The sequence below is a fragment of the Penicillium paradoxum genome (assembly GCF_028828445.1).
Source record: "Penicillium paradoxum strain IBT 22861 chromosome Unknown utg000007l_segment0_segment0, whole genome shotgun sequence".
NCBI lineage: Eukaryota > Fungi > Ascomycota > Eurotiomycetes > Eurotiales > Aspergillaceae > Penicillium > Penicillium paradoxum.
Window position 1 is genome coordinate 2,801,294 of NW_026643185.1, and position 13,587 is coordinate 2,814,880.

At 47.6% G+C, this 13,587-nt stretch overlaps 5 protein-coding genes across 5 annotated transcripts; 2 read left to right on the forward strand and 3 right to left on the reverse strand.

Annotated features, from left to right (window-relative positions):
- Window positions 1-2,581: 2,581 nt before the first annotated feature.
- Window positions 2,582-3,064, forward strand: N7457_008581 (WD domain-containing protein; the record flags this gene model as incomplete). Its single annotated transcript, XM_057179624.1, has 1 exon — window positions 2,582-3,064. One exon carries the CDS (start codon window positions 2,582-2,584, stop codon window positions 3,062-3,064), a length of 483 nt encoding a protein of 160 aa, XP_057028010.1.
- Window positions 3,065-6,931: 3,867 nt separating this feature from the next.
- N7457_008582 (uncharacterized protein) lies at window positions 6,932-7,145 on the forward strand (the record flags this gene model as incomplete). The annotated part of the gene is made up of 2 exons (XM_057179625.1): window positions 6,932-6,971; window positions 6,997-7,145. 2 exons carry the CDS (start codon window positions 6,932-6,934, stop codon window positions 7,143-7,145), a joined length of 189 nt encoding a protein of 62 aa, XP_057028011.1.
- A 309-nt stretch (window positions 7,146-7,454) lies between these two features.
- N7457_008583 (trehalose-6-phosphate synthase) lies at window positions 7,455-9,102 on the reverse strand (the record flags this gene model as incomplete). The annotated part of the gene is made up of 5 exons (XM_057179626.1): window positions 7,455-7,524; window positions 7,574-7,916; window positions 7,960-8,333; window positions 8,398-8,767; window positions 8,811-9,102. The coding sequence occupies 5 exons, from the start codon at window positions 9,100-9,102 to the stop codon at window positions 7,455-7,457; spliced, it is 1,449 nt and encodes a 482-aa protein (XP_057028012.1).
- Window positions 9,103-10,668: 1,566 nt separating this feature from the next.
- On the reverse strand, window positions 10,669-12,141 carry N7457_008584 (putative nuclear envelope protein Brr6; the record flags this gene model as incomplete). The annotated part of the gene is made up of 2 exons (XM_057179627.1): window positions 10,669-10,986; window positions 11,038-12,141. 2 exons carry the CDS (start codon window positions 12,139-12,141, stop codon window positions 10,669-10,671), a joined length of 1,422 nt encoding a protein of 473 aa, XP_057028013.1.
- Window positions 12,142-12,544: 403 nt separating this feature from the next.
- Window positions 12,545-13,549, reverse strand: cwc26 (putative cell cycle control protein (Cwf26); the record flags this gene model as incomplete). The annotated part of the gene is made up of 1 exon (XM_057179628.1): window positions 12,545-13,549. The coding sequence occupies one exon, from the start codon at window positions 13,547-13,549 to the stop codon at window positions 12,545-12,547; it is 1,005 nt and encodes a 334-aa protein (XP_057028014.1).
- Window positions 13,550-13,587: the final 38 nt, after the last annotated feature.

A 13,587-nucleotide genomic window follows, 5' to 3' on the forward strand; every position in this document is an offset into this window, starting at 1 on the left:
GGGATATCCCCTCGCTACAGTGCAAAGATTTTCAAATCTGCATGGAAAACGTCGAGCCATAGCTATTTGCTGCCAATGTCGTGATATGCCCCGGGCGCGGCGTCATTATCGTGTGGGGCTGTTTGTTTAGAGCACTTCGCCTTCAGCCTAAAGACCCGAAACATCGTGAACGATGCAAATGTAGAAAGGACTCGGAAACACACTCCATATTCCGATCTCGTTCCAATCTCTGACTAGGGATCCGAGGTGGCTGATCTGGTTTCGTCGGGGTGAAAGTCTGCACCCGGCCTCGGGGGTTGCCAAGATGTGTATCTTTAAGCAGGCACACTTTTCGCCAACGTTCAATGTGCACAAAAACCCCGACATATACCGTTTCTCATAGCCAGCGAGTTACCTTGAAAGCGATTCAGTGGTGATGAAGTATACAGTAATCGACATTATCGCCGAGGGATTACTGTTCAGCGTGGGGGAAGAGAGGGACATGCAAACACACGCGCTTGATGCCATGTGGGTCGGCAAGCCGATCTCTCATAAGATCCATCCAGCATCAGCATCGATACCCAAGCAATAACTAAGCCTCCAGGTTTGAGATAGATGAGTGCCGGAATATCGCGCAAAGATCGACTGGCTTAACTTATCCTACTTCGGGCTGCTCGTACTACACAGGGGTATACCATAGACAGGCCGCAAGCAGACTCAGATAGGAGCGATTCCGCCTCGAAACGTCCAGGAGATCAGTGTCGAGAACTGCATAGTTTCATGGAGGTCATCACCAGTCCGACATGAATCAATACTAGTGTTTTTGGGTGTCTGTGGGTTCAATGATGCGTTGGGCAATGTTCAAATAAGATCACTGCAATGCGACAATGCCGGGAAGGGCCAAAGCGTCCTCAGGTACAAACACAGCCCCTTCCATCGGATCTCACGTGGATCTCTTATATAAACCCTTTCTTAGACACCAAGGGGATACCCACGACACCTGGGGATGTGGGTATCTCCTTGGTGTCTCCAATAGCTGGGCCCCACCGCAATCGACACAAGGTGCGAAGGTGTATAGCGGCCAGTGTTCAGTTTCAATTAAAATATGCATTGCTGCCTGAGAATGCCTGGATAATGCCTGAATAATGCCTGATTTCAGACCGCTTTCGCTACCGCTCTATACGGTGTATTGTAAATGAAGCTATGATAGCCCCTTTAACCTAAAATTGAAGGTATTCACACCATACAAATTTTTAATTTATCTTTTCCTCAGGCGTTGAAGCCGTTCCGACCTAACAATAGGGAATCTGGCGAATCTAAATCCGTCGGAATTTCACGCCCTCCCTAGTCTATTTTCCTCCGAGGAGTAGCTTTCGCTGAAGGACGAGTATATTTGATTTAAAATTAATTGATTAATGATGATAAAGAAATGGATTTTCCCTTCGAAGTTGAATTACGAGGGATAGGCGGTATCGATTCTGCCGAGGGAAATATTACTACCCCTTTTCTTCGGCGACCGGTCGTTTTCTCTTCCCTTTACGGGATCAGACTCGGTGATAGAGGTTTACCTCGATAGGAGTACAAAGTAGGGCCGATGAAAGATTAACAGTAGTGATAAAGGTAAGTAAGGGAAGATATATAAAGGAGAGAAGAAGAATAAGAGGGCACCTACATTGATGCCTACCTAGGAATAGCTACACTGTAATGGTAATTCAGGTATATTAATTTTCTGCTGGACTTAAATCAGGCACTAAAGCAGAAATCAGGCCGAAACTTAGATTTTAATTGAAACTGAACACTGGCCGCTATACACCTTCGCACACAAGGTCTCACACGGCTTATCGGCCGCATCCCGTTAAACAATTCCTTAGCACGCACGTTCAGTTTTTTGGCGTCAAAGTATTCCTCAATAACACGAAGATGCCAAGGGCCCCTGACAGAATATAGCAACACCCGAGGACACAAATAGTTGCGTGATGACTATGAGTTCCCCCCTAAGAAGGTGTTCATTGCCCTCAGCCTGGACCTAACATTCCTTTGCCCTCAGAAATAACAACAAATGGCCGGCAGGACCAAAGCTTGGAGCTATCTGCAGATGACAAGATAATTGCAGCTATTACACCCGACGGGAAAGGCTTTGTCTGGGATTTTTCTACACAAAGCAAGATTACGACTATCGAGGGATTTACAGTGGCTGCATTCTCTCCCAGAGGTGGAATATTGGCAACCGGGGGAAGGAACGGCCTTGTCAGGATGTGGGACATAGTCTCTGATCGCCAGGATAGCACAGCCATTAGAAAGCTGAGCTATCCGTTTGGTATCGGGGTCACAGCGCCGATCGGGGAGGGCGAAATAGTTCTGCGCCACTATAAAGGTTTGGCTCGCCTCAATCTTTCTCCAGATGGGCGATGGGTCGTTCGGAATTCGATGGAGTCTCTCGAAGTGTAGGATCTGAGGGACATGAGGACCGTCTTATCCCGTGCATATCCCGAGCAAGATCCATCGGTTCCCCCATCCACAAACTGGCAAGAGACGTCCATCCCCTTGGAACCAAGAGCGATATTTTCAGCAAAGAGCGACTCTATGGCCATTGTCGTTCAAAATGGTCCGAAAGGTTCTTCTGGATCACTGGAAATCTGGCAATTGGACCCATGCATCCTTCAAAAATGGATTAGTGGTCCATGTATTCAAAACTTGGTTGCGACTTTATACGCTCTCATTCTCAGGGAATCGGCAGTATCTCAAATTTGATCGAGGAAAAGTGCCTCTTCGATCTCAAGATTCCCCAGTGACTTCTATGTCCCACCGATCTTTGTGGGTGGGAGGGGGCTGGATCTTTCAGCAGGGTCGGAAACTCATTTCGTCGCCTCCGGTCGTCCGAGGCTGCCATGTCACAGTGAATAATGGCACAATTTGGCTCTATCAGAAGTCAGGGCTTATCTCGGTGCTGGAAATTGATCTCGATGCTACTCTGTTGGCTGCTGAAAACCTGCCAGAAAGGGAAACGCATTTTGATGTGCTCCTCAATGTCAATTTCAATGAACCTCGTGATGCAGAAGTCGAAAAAGTATTTACGTTGACTTAGAACCAAGACGATCTCTTGGTGACCAGGGGCAAGAGAGAAGAAAGCTCACTATTTCTCTTTCTGCGAGACAATATTCACATGCGCCAAAACACGCACATCATCCGTCTAATAGCTTAATCCGTATGCCCACATAGACCACAGGAATCGGGTAAAATGACAGGCAGATAACTTTTGCCATACTGAAAAGGTTCATGGGTAGGAACGGATTAACAATGAAAGTACATAACACAACGATCAACTAACTATGGGATGTTATGTCGACTTGGCACATGTTGGATTCAATGGAGGCAGCGAAGCACCGACTTCGCTCCTCTAGATTCTCTTCATTATTAAGCCTTTTGCATAGCCCTGGAGGTCAAGCAGCATCCCGCCGGGGTAATGTCAAGTAAACATACTCAAAAGCAATACAAGTATATAAATTAGGGATGTGACTCAGAAGTTGTTTTCTCATCAACGATCGAATAGATCTTCGGATTGGAATGAGATATTAGTCTCGTCATCGTCACTATCATAATAGCCCATCTCAACCCGCACGATCAAGCCAATCGGAACGAACGTGTGAAAGAAGAACAAGAAGATTTTCAAGGCAAGTCACCCTGCAAAATATGAGGAGGAATTGGGAAGTACTCGTATGATGCCTCGGACCGGCTTTAAGTTGTGAACACGGGGATTCACCGATGTGCTTTCTTCATCATTGGCATCAAGCAAATCTCTGATGGGGAGTTCGGAGGAAGGATAGAAGCGAGCAACATGAAACCTAACTTCCGGATACAAGAAACCGTGACTCGGATATTGTCTCCTCGTCATAGCCTCCGTAAAACTTCAGATTGGAACGAGATTTGAGTCTCGTCATCGTCTCTAACATAATGGCCCATATCAGGGCAAAGGTGAACCGATCTGGGCAACTGCGGAAAACTAAATACTAAGAATCTCAAAGGAAAGCTCAATGCGAGACAGCAGGCAGAATTAGGAAGTGCTTATATGATGCCTCAGACTGGCGTTAAGTTGTGATCACGGGGGTTCAGCTGAACAAGATTGTCATCATTGGCATCGAGCACATATCTGGCCGGTTATTGGGATGGAGGATAGAAGTGAGCAACATGGAACCTAGTTTCAGGAATTAGTATGGTCCTAAGCAAGCAGGAGCACTGCCCAGGACAAATGGATGCCAAAGGGTCAGATCTGCAACAATGCCCGAATTGTGTCTCAGATTGCCGAATTTTTCATCAATATGAGTCAGGCCAAGCAATATCTCATCATCGACACGTAGCAGGTCGGGTTCGAGGTACATAGGGACAGGAGACGACTTCACCTAATAGTAACTGACTTCACAAATCAGCAAAGATTCTATGCAGCAATAGGGTAACAGTGATAGTAGTAATAGATACTTCCAAGTGGCTCAGATTGACAATATGATATCAGGGATGCTCAGAGCATGTGGTTTATTATCATTGCCATCAAAAGGACGTATCGATGAGTTATAGGGGGATAGGGGGATGTGGGCAATGGCGGCTTACCGGATGGAATGGATAAAACCCTTCACAGTGACGAAGGAAATGACAGTCTAGAGCTCACAACGTGGCTCAATCCAACAAATCTTCTAGCAGGGAGATTCACAAATCTTGAGGTCTCATCTTTAGCACTGGGAAGATCACCGATGAACCGTGGAAGGTAAGATGTCACATAGATGGTTCAATGGTATATGGATCTGCATTTAAGAGATCATGGGGTATTAGCATCGCGCATGAACAAGTCAATCGGAGAAGCAATGGGAAATTTGGAACGTAGTTATAAGGTGGCTCAGAATGTAGTGTTCCCTTCTCGTCAAAGTGGTGTTTCAGTGGCTCTTCTGTCTCACAATCGGCACCACGCAAATATTAAAGAGTATTCCAGACGATAGGAGAAGAGCTACCAGCGGGATGAAACGGCGAAGTACTCGAAAGCTGCCTCAGAAAGTCCAGTGTCGTTCAGCCATCAGGGATGCTCACATCATCGCTACATTCATCATTGGCATCGAGGGATATTCGGTGTAACATGCAAGCATATGATCCTATACTCGAGGGATTATTTATGTTAGCACTGTGCATGAAAAGGACCAATCGTGGAGGAAGATGGAAATGTAGAAGTAATCATAAGGTGCATGAAGAAAGTGTGTAGTGCTTTTTGTCCTCAACCCTTTGGGTAGCTCTCTGTTGTTTCTTCATTGGCACCAGACAAACCCTCAAAGGGAGGAGGGAAGGTATTAGGGAAATCTAACCGGTAACAAATAAACATTCAATGACTCCCATCAGGCCATTCGATTTAAGAAGAGTCAATGGTAGCTACCTATGTGGATGGGGCGAAATGTCAGTGGGCTAAAAATATGACCAGAAAAAGAACAAAAGTAATGAAATAGGCTCGGATCAAAGGGAGTTCAGCAGGCCTCAGCACATGAACGCTTATGTTGAAGTCATCACCGCCATTTAGATCCTAAGAAAGGCAAATATGAACTTACCATTGAATAGGCAGTCACCATTGCACAAACGTGCAAAGGGAATGCCCGAAACTTGACAAGAATATTTGCACTGCGTAATAAGTTGCCAATGTGACCCGCTGCTGAATATTGGAATCATCATTCTCAAGTCGAGCACTGGAAAAGAGCCTAGAAAATAACACATTCATCAACGAATTGGACTTCCAAAACACAAGGTTGTACGTTAAGCGGGCAGGCATCAATAGCAAGTTTGCTGCAAGTAGAATGGGTCTTGAATGGTGGCTCAGTTCGGGATTCGCTTTGCATCAGGCCTCAGTGCATCGCCCAGGAATTTTATCATCATTGCACACCAACATCAAGACGAAAGGATCCACGGAATCATAGATCAGATATGACAGAGAGAGAAAACTGGAAACTTACCATGAAAAGTTTCAATGGGGGCGGACAGGGAAAGTCGTCCTATATCGCATGATCGAGATAGAGGTCAGCCAAATGAACTTGTATCTTGAGATCGGAACAGCGTGTAAATGTTTCGAGTTGTGATTCAGACGATTTTTTTTCCTCATTGCTCAGCAATAGAGCTAAAAATGCGATAACGATGTCATCACTTGACAACTAGGATCAACATAAACCTGATGAAAAGGACCAAGAACTTACCAAACAGGTTGCCGTCCATGAACGGCGAGGCGAGGGAATGACATGTTGACCACCAAGGATATGTATGAATGGGAATGGATCAAGGGAGGACACTAGAGGGTAATGACTGATAGAGATGTTAGCAAAGATAGACACGCATGTCAATGACCAGACAGAAGTAAGATAAAGGTATTGAGAGGACTCACAGGCGGATTTTCAACACATTCGGAAATGATATGTATGAACTAGCGAGATGGAACCAGTGAATGACGGACACTAGACCCAACCCCAATGAAGTGATGTATGTGAGGCATTTAGAAGATGGGTAATAAGTCTCACAGTGCAGGGGGATGGGAAAGAGAAGAAAAGCCAGATGGCCAAGTGGGAGACAGAGGCATTATATAGTCAAACGTATAACACGTACGGGACAAAGCAAAGTACACGACTAAGCGAAGTAAACGAGTCAGCGATGCGATGAGTCGCCGAGGTAAGCAGGTTACTAGGGCATCAAGGTAAACGAAACCGTCAAAATAAACGAGTCACCGAAGTAAACGAACAAATTCAACGTGAAATGGAGTAACCATGATCGAGTCCGAGTATATACATGATGGTATAGAGAGGCGGGATCAAGGTATTATACTCAAGCGCAATGGGATGGGCAAGATTGAGAAGATGGGGAAAGGGAAATGAAGAAGAATAGTCTACAACAATTTTATACTCGTCCTGGACGCTGATTGGCGGAGAGTAGGCACCTCACGATGTCCCTCGAACGCTTATTGGTCGACGAGGCTATCACGTGTATGCGTATAGGCAAAGTATACAGGCCTCATGGATTACGATGCTGAGGAGGAGACAGGGCCCATCCTGGACGTTTCTCTTACGCTTTATCTACAAGATTTGGTGAATCGCGAGCAGACATATGAACTAAAAGGTATACGACATATCGTAAGGCCAATCGACGTAGTGCGCTGAATATCCACGGCTATTTATTTACTCCTTATCGGGAGTCAAGTCAAGGGTACAATGAGGATGTTTTCTACAAGTCACGAGGTGTGGTAGTCCGCTATCAATTTACCGCCCCTTGAAGGAGGTAACCTTTGACCAAGAGCGAGGTTTCAACATGACAATGCTCCAGGCTACAGGGCACAGCCGAGCACATGGTATTCGAGCTTCTAGCAGAAGAGGACAAGGCGATTGAATTACTATGGCGAATCAAGATTCCCGACAGACAAGAAGCATCTCCAGGGAGGGTGATACATGACAACCGGGGAAAGTCAACGCTCAACACGGGTCCTCGGGGCGTCTACAGCGTTGGGATAGTTTGTCGATGAAGGTCTCGCCCCATTTCGCACTGCGGATATTAGCAACTAACAATGTTCCGGTAGGGAAGTCTTGCACACCTTGTGTTGGTATTGATGAAGTCCCGAAGATACTCGTACTTCGTCTTGCGTTCGGCCGCATTCAGATTCAGTGCAGTGTGGAGCGCCTCAGACATCTCCGTCGTATTTGCAGGATGGAACGGGATACTGCCGTTGGTCATAAATGACGCTGCGCCAGCGAATTCCGAGAGAACGAGTACGCCGTGACGCTCTTGCTGGCAAGCAACATATTCGAACGCCACGAGGTTCATTCCGTCTCGGGTGGAGGAGAGAAGGCATACATCGGCCACAGAGTACAATGCTGTCAATTCATTGAATGGGACCGAGCGATGCATGTATAGCAGCGGAGTTCCCTCCGGGGTGGCTAGCCAGTTAGTATACTCCCTATATCTGGGACGGGGGCTTACCATGTTTCCCATTGATTTTTCCAGCCAATGTGCAGAGTTCCGTTTCGAGGTCCTTATATTCCTTTACATCCTCGCGGCTAGGGACGGCAATTTGCATGAGGACGACTTTGTTTTGCAACTCCGGGTGATCATCAAGGAATGCGTCAAAGCCCTTGAGTTTCTGCGTGAGGCCTTTGATGTGGTCCAGACGATCGACACCCACAATGATCTTGATACCTTTATAGCGTTCTTTGAGATTTTGAATGCGCTCTTGTACCTCGGGCTTTTGCAAAGTATCAGTGAACTTTTGGGGGTCAATGCCGACAACGAACTTGTTCACACAAACCAGACGATTCTTATACTGGATTTGGTTGGGGATCTCGGTGCGTGCTTCACTTGCGGGGTATTAGTTTCCTTTGCCCAAGCCCACAGCGAAAGCAAGTTAGGGCTAGAACTCACAGGAGACCAGCGCATGCATCGATGAAATTTTGCTTATACTCGTCCGTATGAAATCCAATCAAATCGCTAGCCAACAGTCCCTCTATAAGATGTTTCCGAACGGGAAGATTCCTCCAAAAGTCCTTGGCTGGAAAGGGCGTATGGAGGGAGAATCCAATGGCACAGGCTTTACCTCTTTCCCTTAGTCGATCGCGGAGAAGCTCAGGGAGCAACATCAGATGATAATCGTGAACCCAGATTAGCGTTCCATTTTCTGCTGAGTCCACAATTGCATCTGCGAATAACTCATTTACTCGCCGATATGCTTGCCATGGAGTATCGTCAAAGATCACGCCTGACTGATAATGGAGAATGGGCCAGAGGATACGGTCTGGCGGTCAGTATAAATCGAAATTCAAGGGCAGGTTGCTTACTCGAGAACCCATTATAGTGCTCGTCGGCCAGGGTGCTGTCCAGAAATATGGGAATGGCATTGTGAGCTTCCAGGCTCTTTTGTACATCCTCCCGATCCTTCGGGTCTCTAACTTCAAGTCCCGGCCAGCCAAACCATTGGAATTGGGTGGACTTGGTCAATCCTGAGAGAGAGGTGACAAGGCCACCGCTCGAGATAGAGGACTCAAAGGCACCATTCACCCGTTTCACAGATAATGGAAGGCGATTTGAAACAATGAGAAGATTTCGTTTCCCGTCGTTAGATGAGCCCATCTTGGTACGTGAGATGGAGCTCTATATATCCTCAAAAGCAATGAACCTCTGATAATTTGACAATGAGTGAAGGACTGATCTACAACAAAGATCAACTTTGGCTTTAAGAAGACAGAATATTAAGGTGAGAATCGGCTGTTACACATGGCTGCAGAAGAGGCAAATGGCAAATTTACGTCAGTATGAATCTCAAGACCTGCCTTTTATGCGTGTTATCCATGTTGTGATTCATATGCCTGGGCCTAGGCAAGGCCAAACTACGATATTTAATATTGCTACTGATCTAAAACCAGCTTGCTATATAAAACCTAATTTTCAATCTCTACAAGTGCAGCTACGAAGGCATAGATGGGCTCACACAAGCTCTATACAAGCCATTTGATGCTACATTTTACATATGAACTCCCAAATATCACAGCGCCCAAAAGCATGTTTTGATTTGTTTTCTTATTCTATATACATATCATTTCCTGTCGATATACGCGGGTGCCTTCCAAGCTTTGTGGTCCGATTTCGTCATCCCCATGTCAGGGCTCAACACTCGGCGCCTCAACTTTTCGACCGATTTGCCTCTTTGGTTTTGCAACAATTTAACAACATGATGGCGCTGAAACTACCTGTCACAGCGAGATTACTGATCAGAAATCCCTCTGGGCAGGTTGTTGAGTCGGTAATTGGTTCACTCTCTGGATATATAGAGCCTTATAGCTATTCTACAAAGTCGATAGAACTACAAATTTTCTACAAAATTCTTGAACCTCAGCCATTATCAATGCATCCGATGCCATTGCGACTGCAGGTGACATATAAATTCGCCGAGGGCATTGTCAACAACGGAATTGGTTTGCACCCGTAGGTTTGCGCTGGATCTATATATGGTATCGGCAAATGGGCATTTAGTGTTGATCTGAAGAATTCCACCGCGGTCCTCATACTTCGGGTAGCTCCATGGCAAATACCGAACGAGTCATGGCCGATGGTCGAGCGCCCTTCTCGGTGGAGGCTGGCCGACTTGGCATCAGTGAACCAGCATGAGTCGAACAGACGCTATGAACACAATTAACCAGCCAGAAGAGTCCTAGGGCGATATATGTTGTAGATCCGTGGAATATGTTTCAGAATGTTGGCTTCGTAGTAAATCGTCGAAATACAAGAGTTCCGCTCCCACTATATTCCATACTCAAGGCCCATTAAGCTCACACGTGTGGGTGTCTATGGACACCACGTTCTGTTCCTTGAGACCGAGGCAGTTCGAGCATGGGAAGACACACGCCAAGTCCCGCGAAAGAATTGTTTCTAGGAGATCTATGTCAGATAAAACAAATAATGAAGGATCTCGAATGTATGACGACAGAGAAGCTAACATAGCCCCCGAAGTAGAATTGGCTCATAAACAATTACAAGAAAGAAATAAAAAAACCATGATGATGGTATGAAATTAGAAACACCAGTATCAGACCCAGGTAAAATCCGAATACCAAACACAATCCCAGCAACCTCTGCTGGTTATGCTGCCAAACAAACAAATACGCCGACCAGACCCAGACCCATATATCGAAGTGTGGTTTAGGCAAATCTGCGCTTCGTTGGACTGGGTGTCCGGAGGTGCTGTTCGCGCTCACGAGTGCGCTCAGTGACAAAGTCTATTGCCCTACTGCTCTCAATCATCAGGGGCTGGTCTTGTTTCTCGTGGGATTGGGCTTGCCGAGAATCTTCCTGCCCAGTATAGTATCCGAACGAGGGGTTATGTTGCAGCTGAGGGTGCATACGTGGGCCTTGAGGTGGGTTCTGCGCATAGTCCTGTTGCTGTAGACGGTGTCTGAATGAGCGGAAGGACCAGTTGCTAACGACTGTGACTGTAGAGATGGTTGCAAGGAAGCACAACTAGTATGCAAGTCAGTATAGGTCTAAAATTCAGCACGCAGGGAATCTCACAATCGCCTTCCAGCTGATGGGGTCAATGAAGCTGTTAATGATGATAGCCATTGTGTGCGCGGAGACCTTGGCACGGCCGACCCTCGCCGGATCGCGGTTCATGCAGCGTTCCCAGTTCTCGCAGATGGTCTCCAGGGCTGGTGCCCGACTCGGTCGGCCGCAGTCGTTATCGACGTAGCTCTTCGTGCAGACCGCCATGTCTGCCAAGATTGTATCGGACATTTCCTGCGCGGCCTGCTCGAATTCGCCCCGAATCGCTGAGACAAAACCAAACACCAGATATACGGCAAGAGAGAACAGCGCCAAATTGACCACCAGCTGGGCCCACCATGACAAAATGGCAGGGACATTCGGGTGTGCCTCGAGTATGCTGAAGAACTCAGACCAGGATGACACTCTTAATTCCTCTTGTTCGGACCTCTGCACTTTCCCTTGTTTCGCGACTTTCATCAACTTCTGATCCTTGCTGCTCGGCCGGTCTTGCTCGCTCTCATCATCGCTGTCGACTCTGATTCGTCGGCCGAGTTCTTTGTCTCTCCGTCGTTTCTTTTGTATCCGGTGCAAAGCTGCGTTGGAGTGGTGAGTCAAGCGGGGGATCTCGCCACGCCCCGGACTTTGCGGAGCGCGGGCATGGAAGTTGAATAGGGCGTGCATTCCTTTCCCTGACTTGTACGGCTGCTCAGGAGTATCCTCATTGTCGGCGAATTCCGGAGACGACATGTTTTCGGCACCTGATGAAAAATCCACCTCAAATTTGCGTGGCGTCTGGAAAGCCGGTTGGCTAAATTTGGCCTTTGGCGACGGTGGTCCGGCTTGTTGTCGGGGCTGTGAGAACAGGAAGGGCTGAGAATTTGGTTCGCGGAGGGACGGTAGTGACTGCTTCTGCGGGGATCCAAATGCGCTATATGGTCCTATACAAGTGTCAGAGAGCTTGAAATTGCGGGCGTCCTTGTTCAGACCATCGCTTCTCCGGGGATACAAACGTTTCTTGTCATGCTGCGCTCCAAGCTGGTAAAATGGCGAAGTGACATCTCCTGGAGCTCTGGTTTGCCATTCGAAGTCCATTGGACTCTCCCCCGTTCGCTTTTCTATCATGGCGACCATGGTATCGATCTGTAGTGGGTAGATGGGGAGGGTGGAAAGGCGGGAATTTTTTGTTTGGGGTAAACATCCAGACTCCCGTAGCAACCTTGGCGTCAACACTCTTTATATATCCGAAGCCACATTTTGCGGCTTCTTTTCTTACACATTGAATGAATGGGAAGTTTAGCATTATTTGTTATATGATATAAAATAAAATTCACAAATTCATAAAGCGGAATAGGCCAATATTGCTCAAGTGGAGCAGGCTACATACACATGCAAGCATCCAGATAATGCAAGGAGATGAATGGAATTAAATGGAACAGGACCTTGAGTAGCATCATTTGATACACTGGGCGACCAGCACCTAGTATGGGTATTAAAGAAGATGGGTATGAAAGAAGATGACAAGTATATCAGACAACTACTCGTCCATCTGCCACTGATATTCCAAAGCCTGGAACCGACTCTTCTTATTCCGTGCCGCAAACCAATCCTTCTCGAAACCATTCGCGCGATCCACCCCATCCCACCGATGCCCCGGTCGAATCCCATATCGATTAGGTTGGAATGCACCACGGTATAGCGGCCGCCCTGTGGCACTGGATCCCGCATCACGGCGGGTTGTGAGGAACTCTGCAGCGGGATCATTCCACCGATCGCGGGCCATCATTTCCTCATTCATTTCCTCATCTTCGACCGTCCGTGCGATGGGCATGGCCTTAATATCTTGTAGCTCCTTCCGACGCTCCTCACGCTGCTGTCGCTGTACATCGCCCATCAGCGCCTCGCGCGCCTTTTCCTCTTTCTCGCGCTTTTCTTCTTCCGCGCGCCGGGCTTCCGCGCGTTTCATAGCCACATTGATGATTCGGCCGGAGGCGTCTCGATAAATCGTTTCTTGGGCTTGTTCACTCGTTGCTGAAGGATTTCGGTACAGTGCTTCTTCTGCTTTGCGCCGCTTTTCTTGGGCTTTGACCATCGCTGCAGTCTGAGCGGCTGTTTGGAGGCCGCCTCGTGCTCCAGACTCCATGCGGCCCACGCCGTCATCTTCGTCTTCTATCATCGGTGCATCATCGTCGTCTGCACCTTGTTGGGCGGCTCGTTCTGCTGCCGCATCGGCGAGGATGGCGTCGGCGGCTTCCTGTTCATTTCCGGGTGCGGGCCCTCCGATCGTCTTCCAGCTTGACTTCTTCGCCCGGCGGAACTCTGCCGTGTTGGCGGTTGTCTCAAAATATGGTCTGTCCTCATCATCTTGTGCTTGGTTTCCTAGTGAGGCGCGAATGTCTGGTGGGTCATCGTCGGCAATGATGAGGCCGGAGCCTGCAGTATCGACGGCTTTGGTCTTCTTGCGCTTTTTTTTGGGCCGCTCAGTTGCCGGGTCTGCAGTAAGGTAGTTCTTTGCTAGGTAATCGGCGAGTGAACCAGGCATGGTCTCGGTAAGTTTTGATGGAATGTGAAATGTACAAT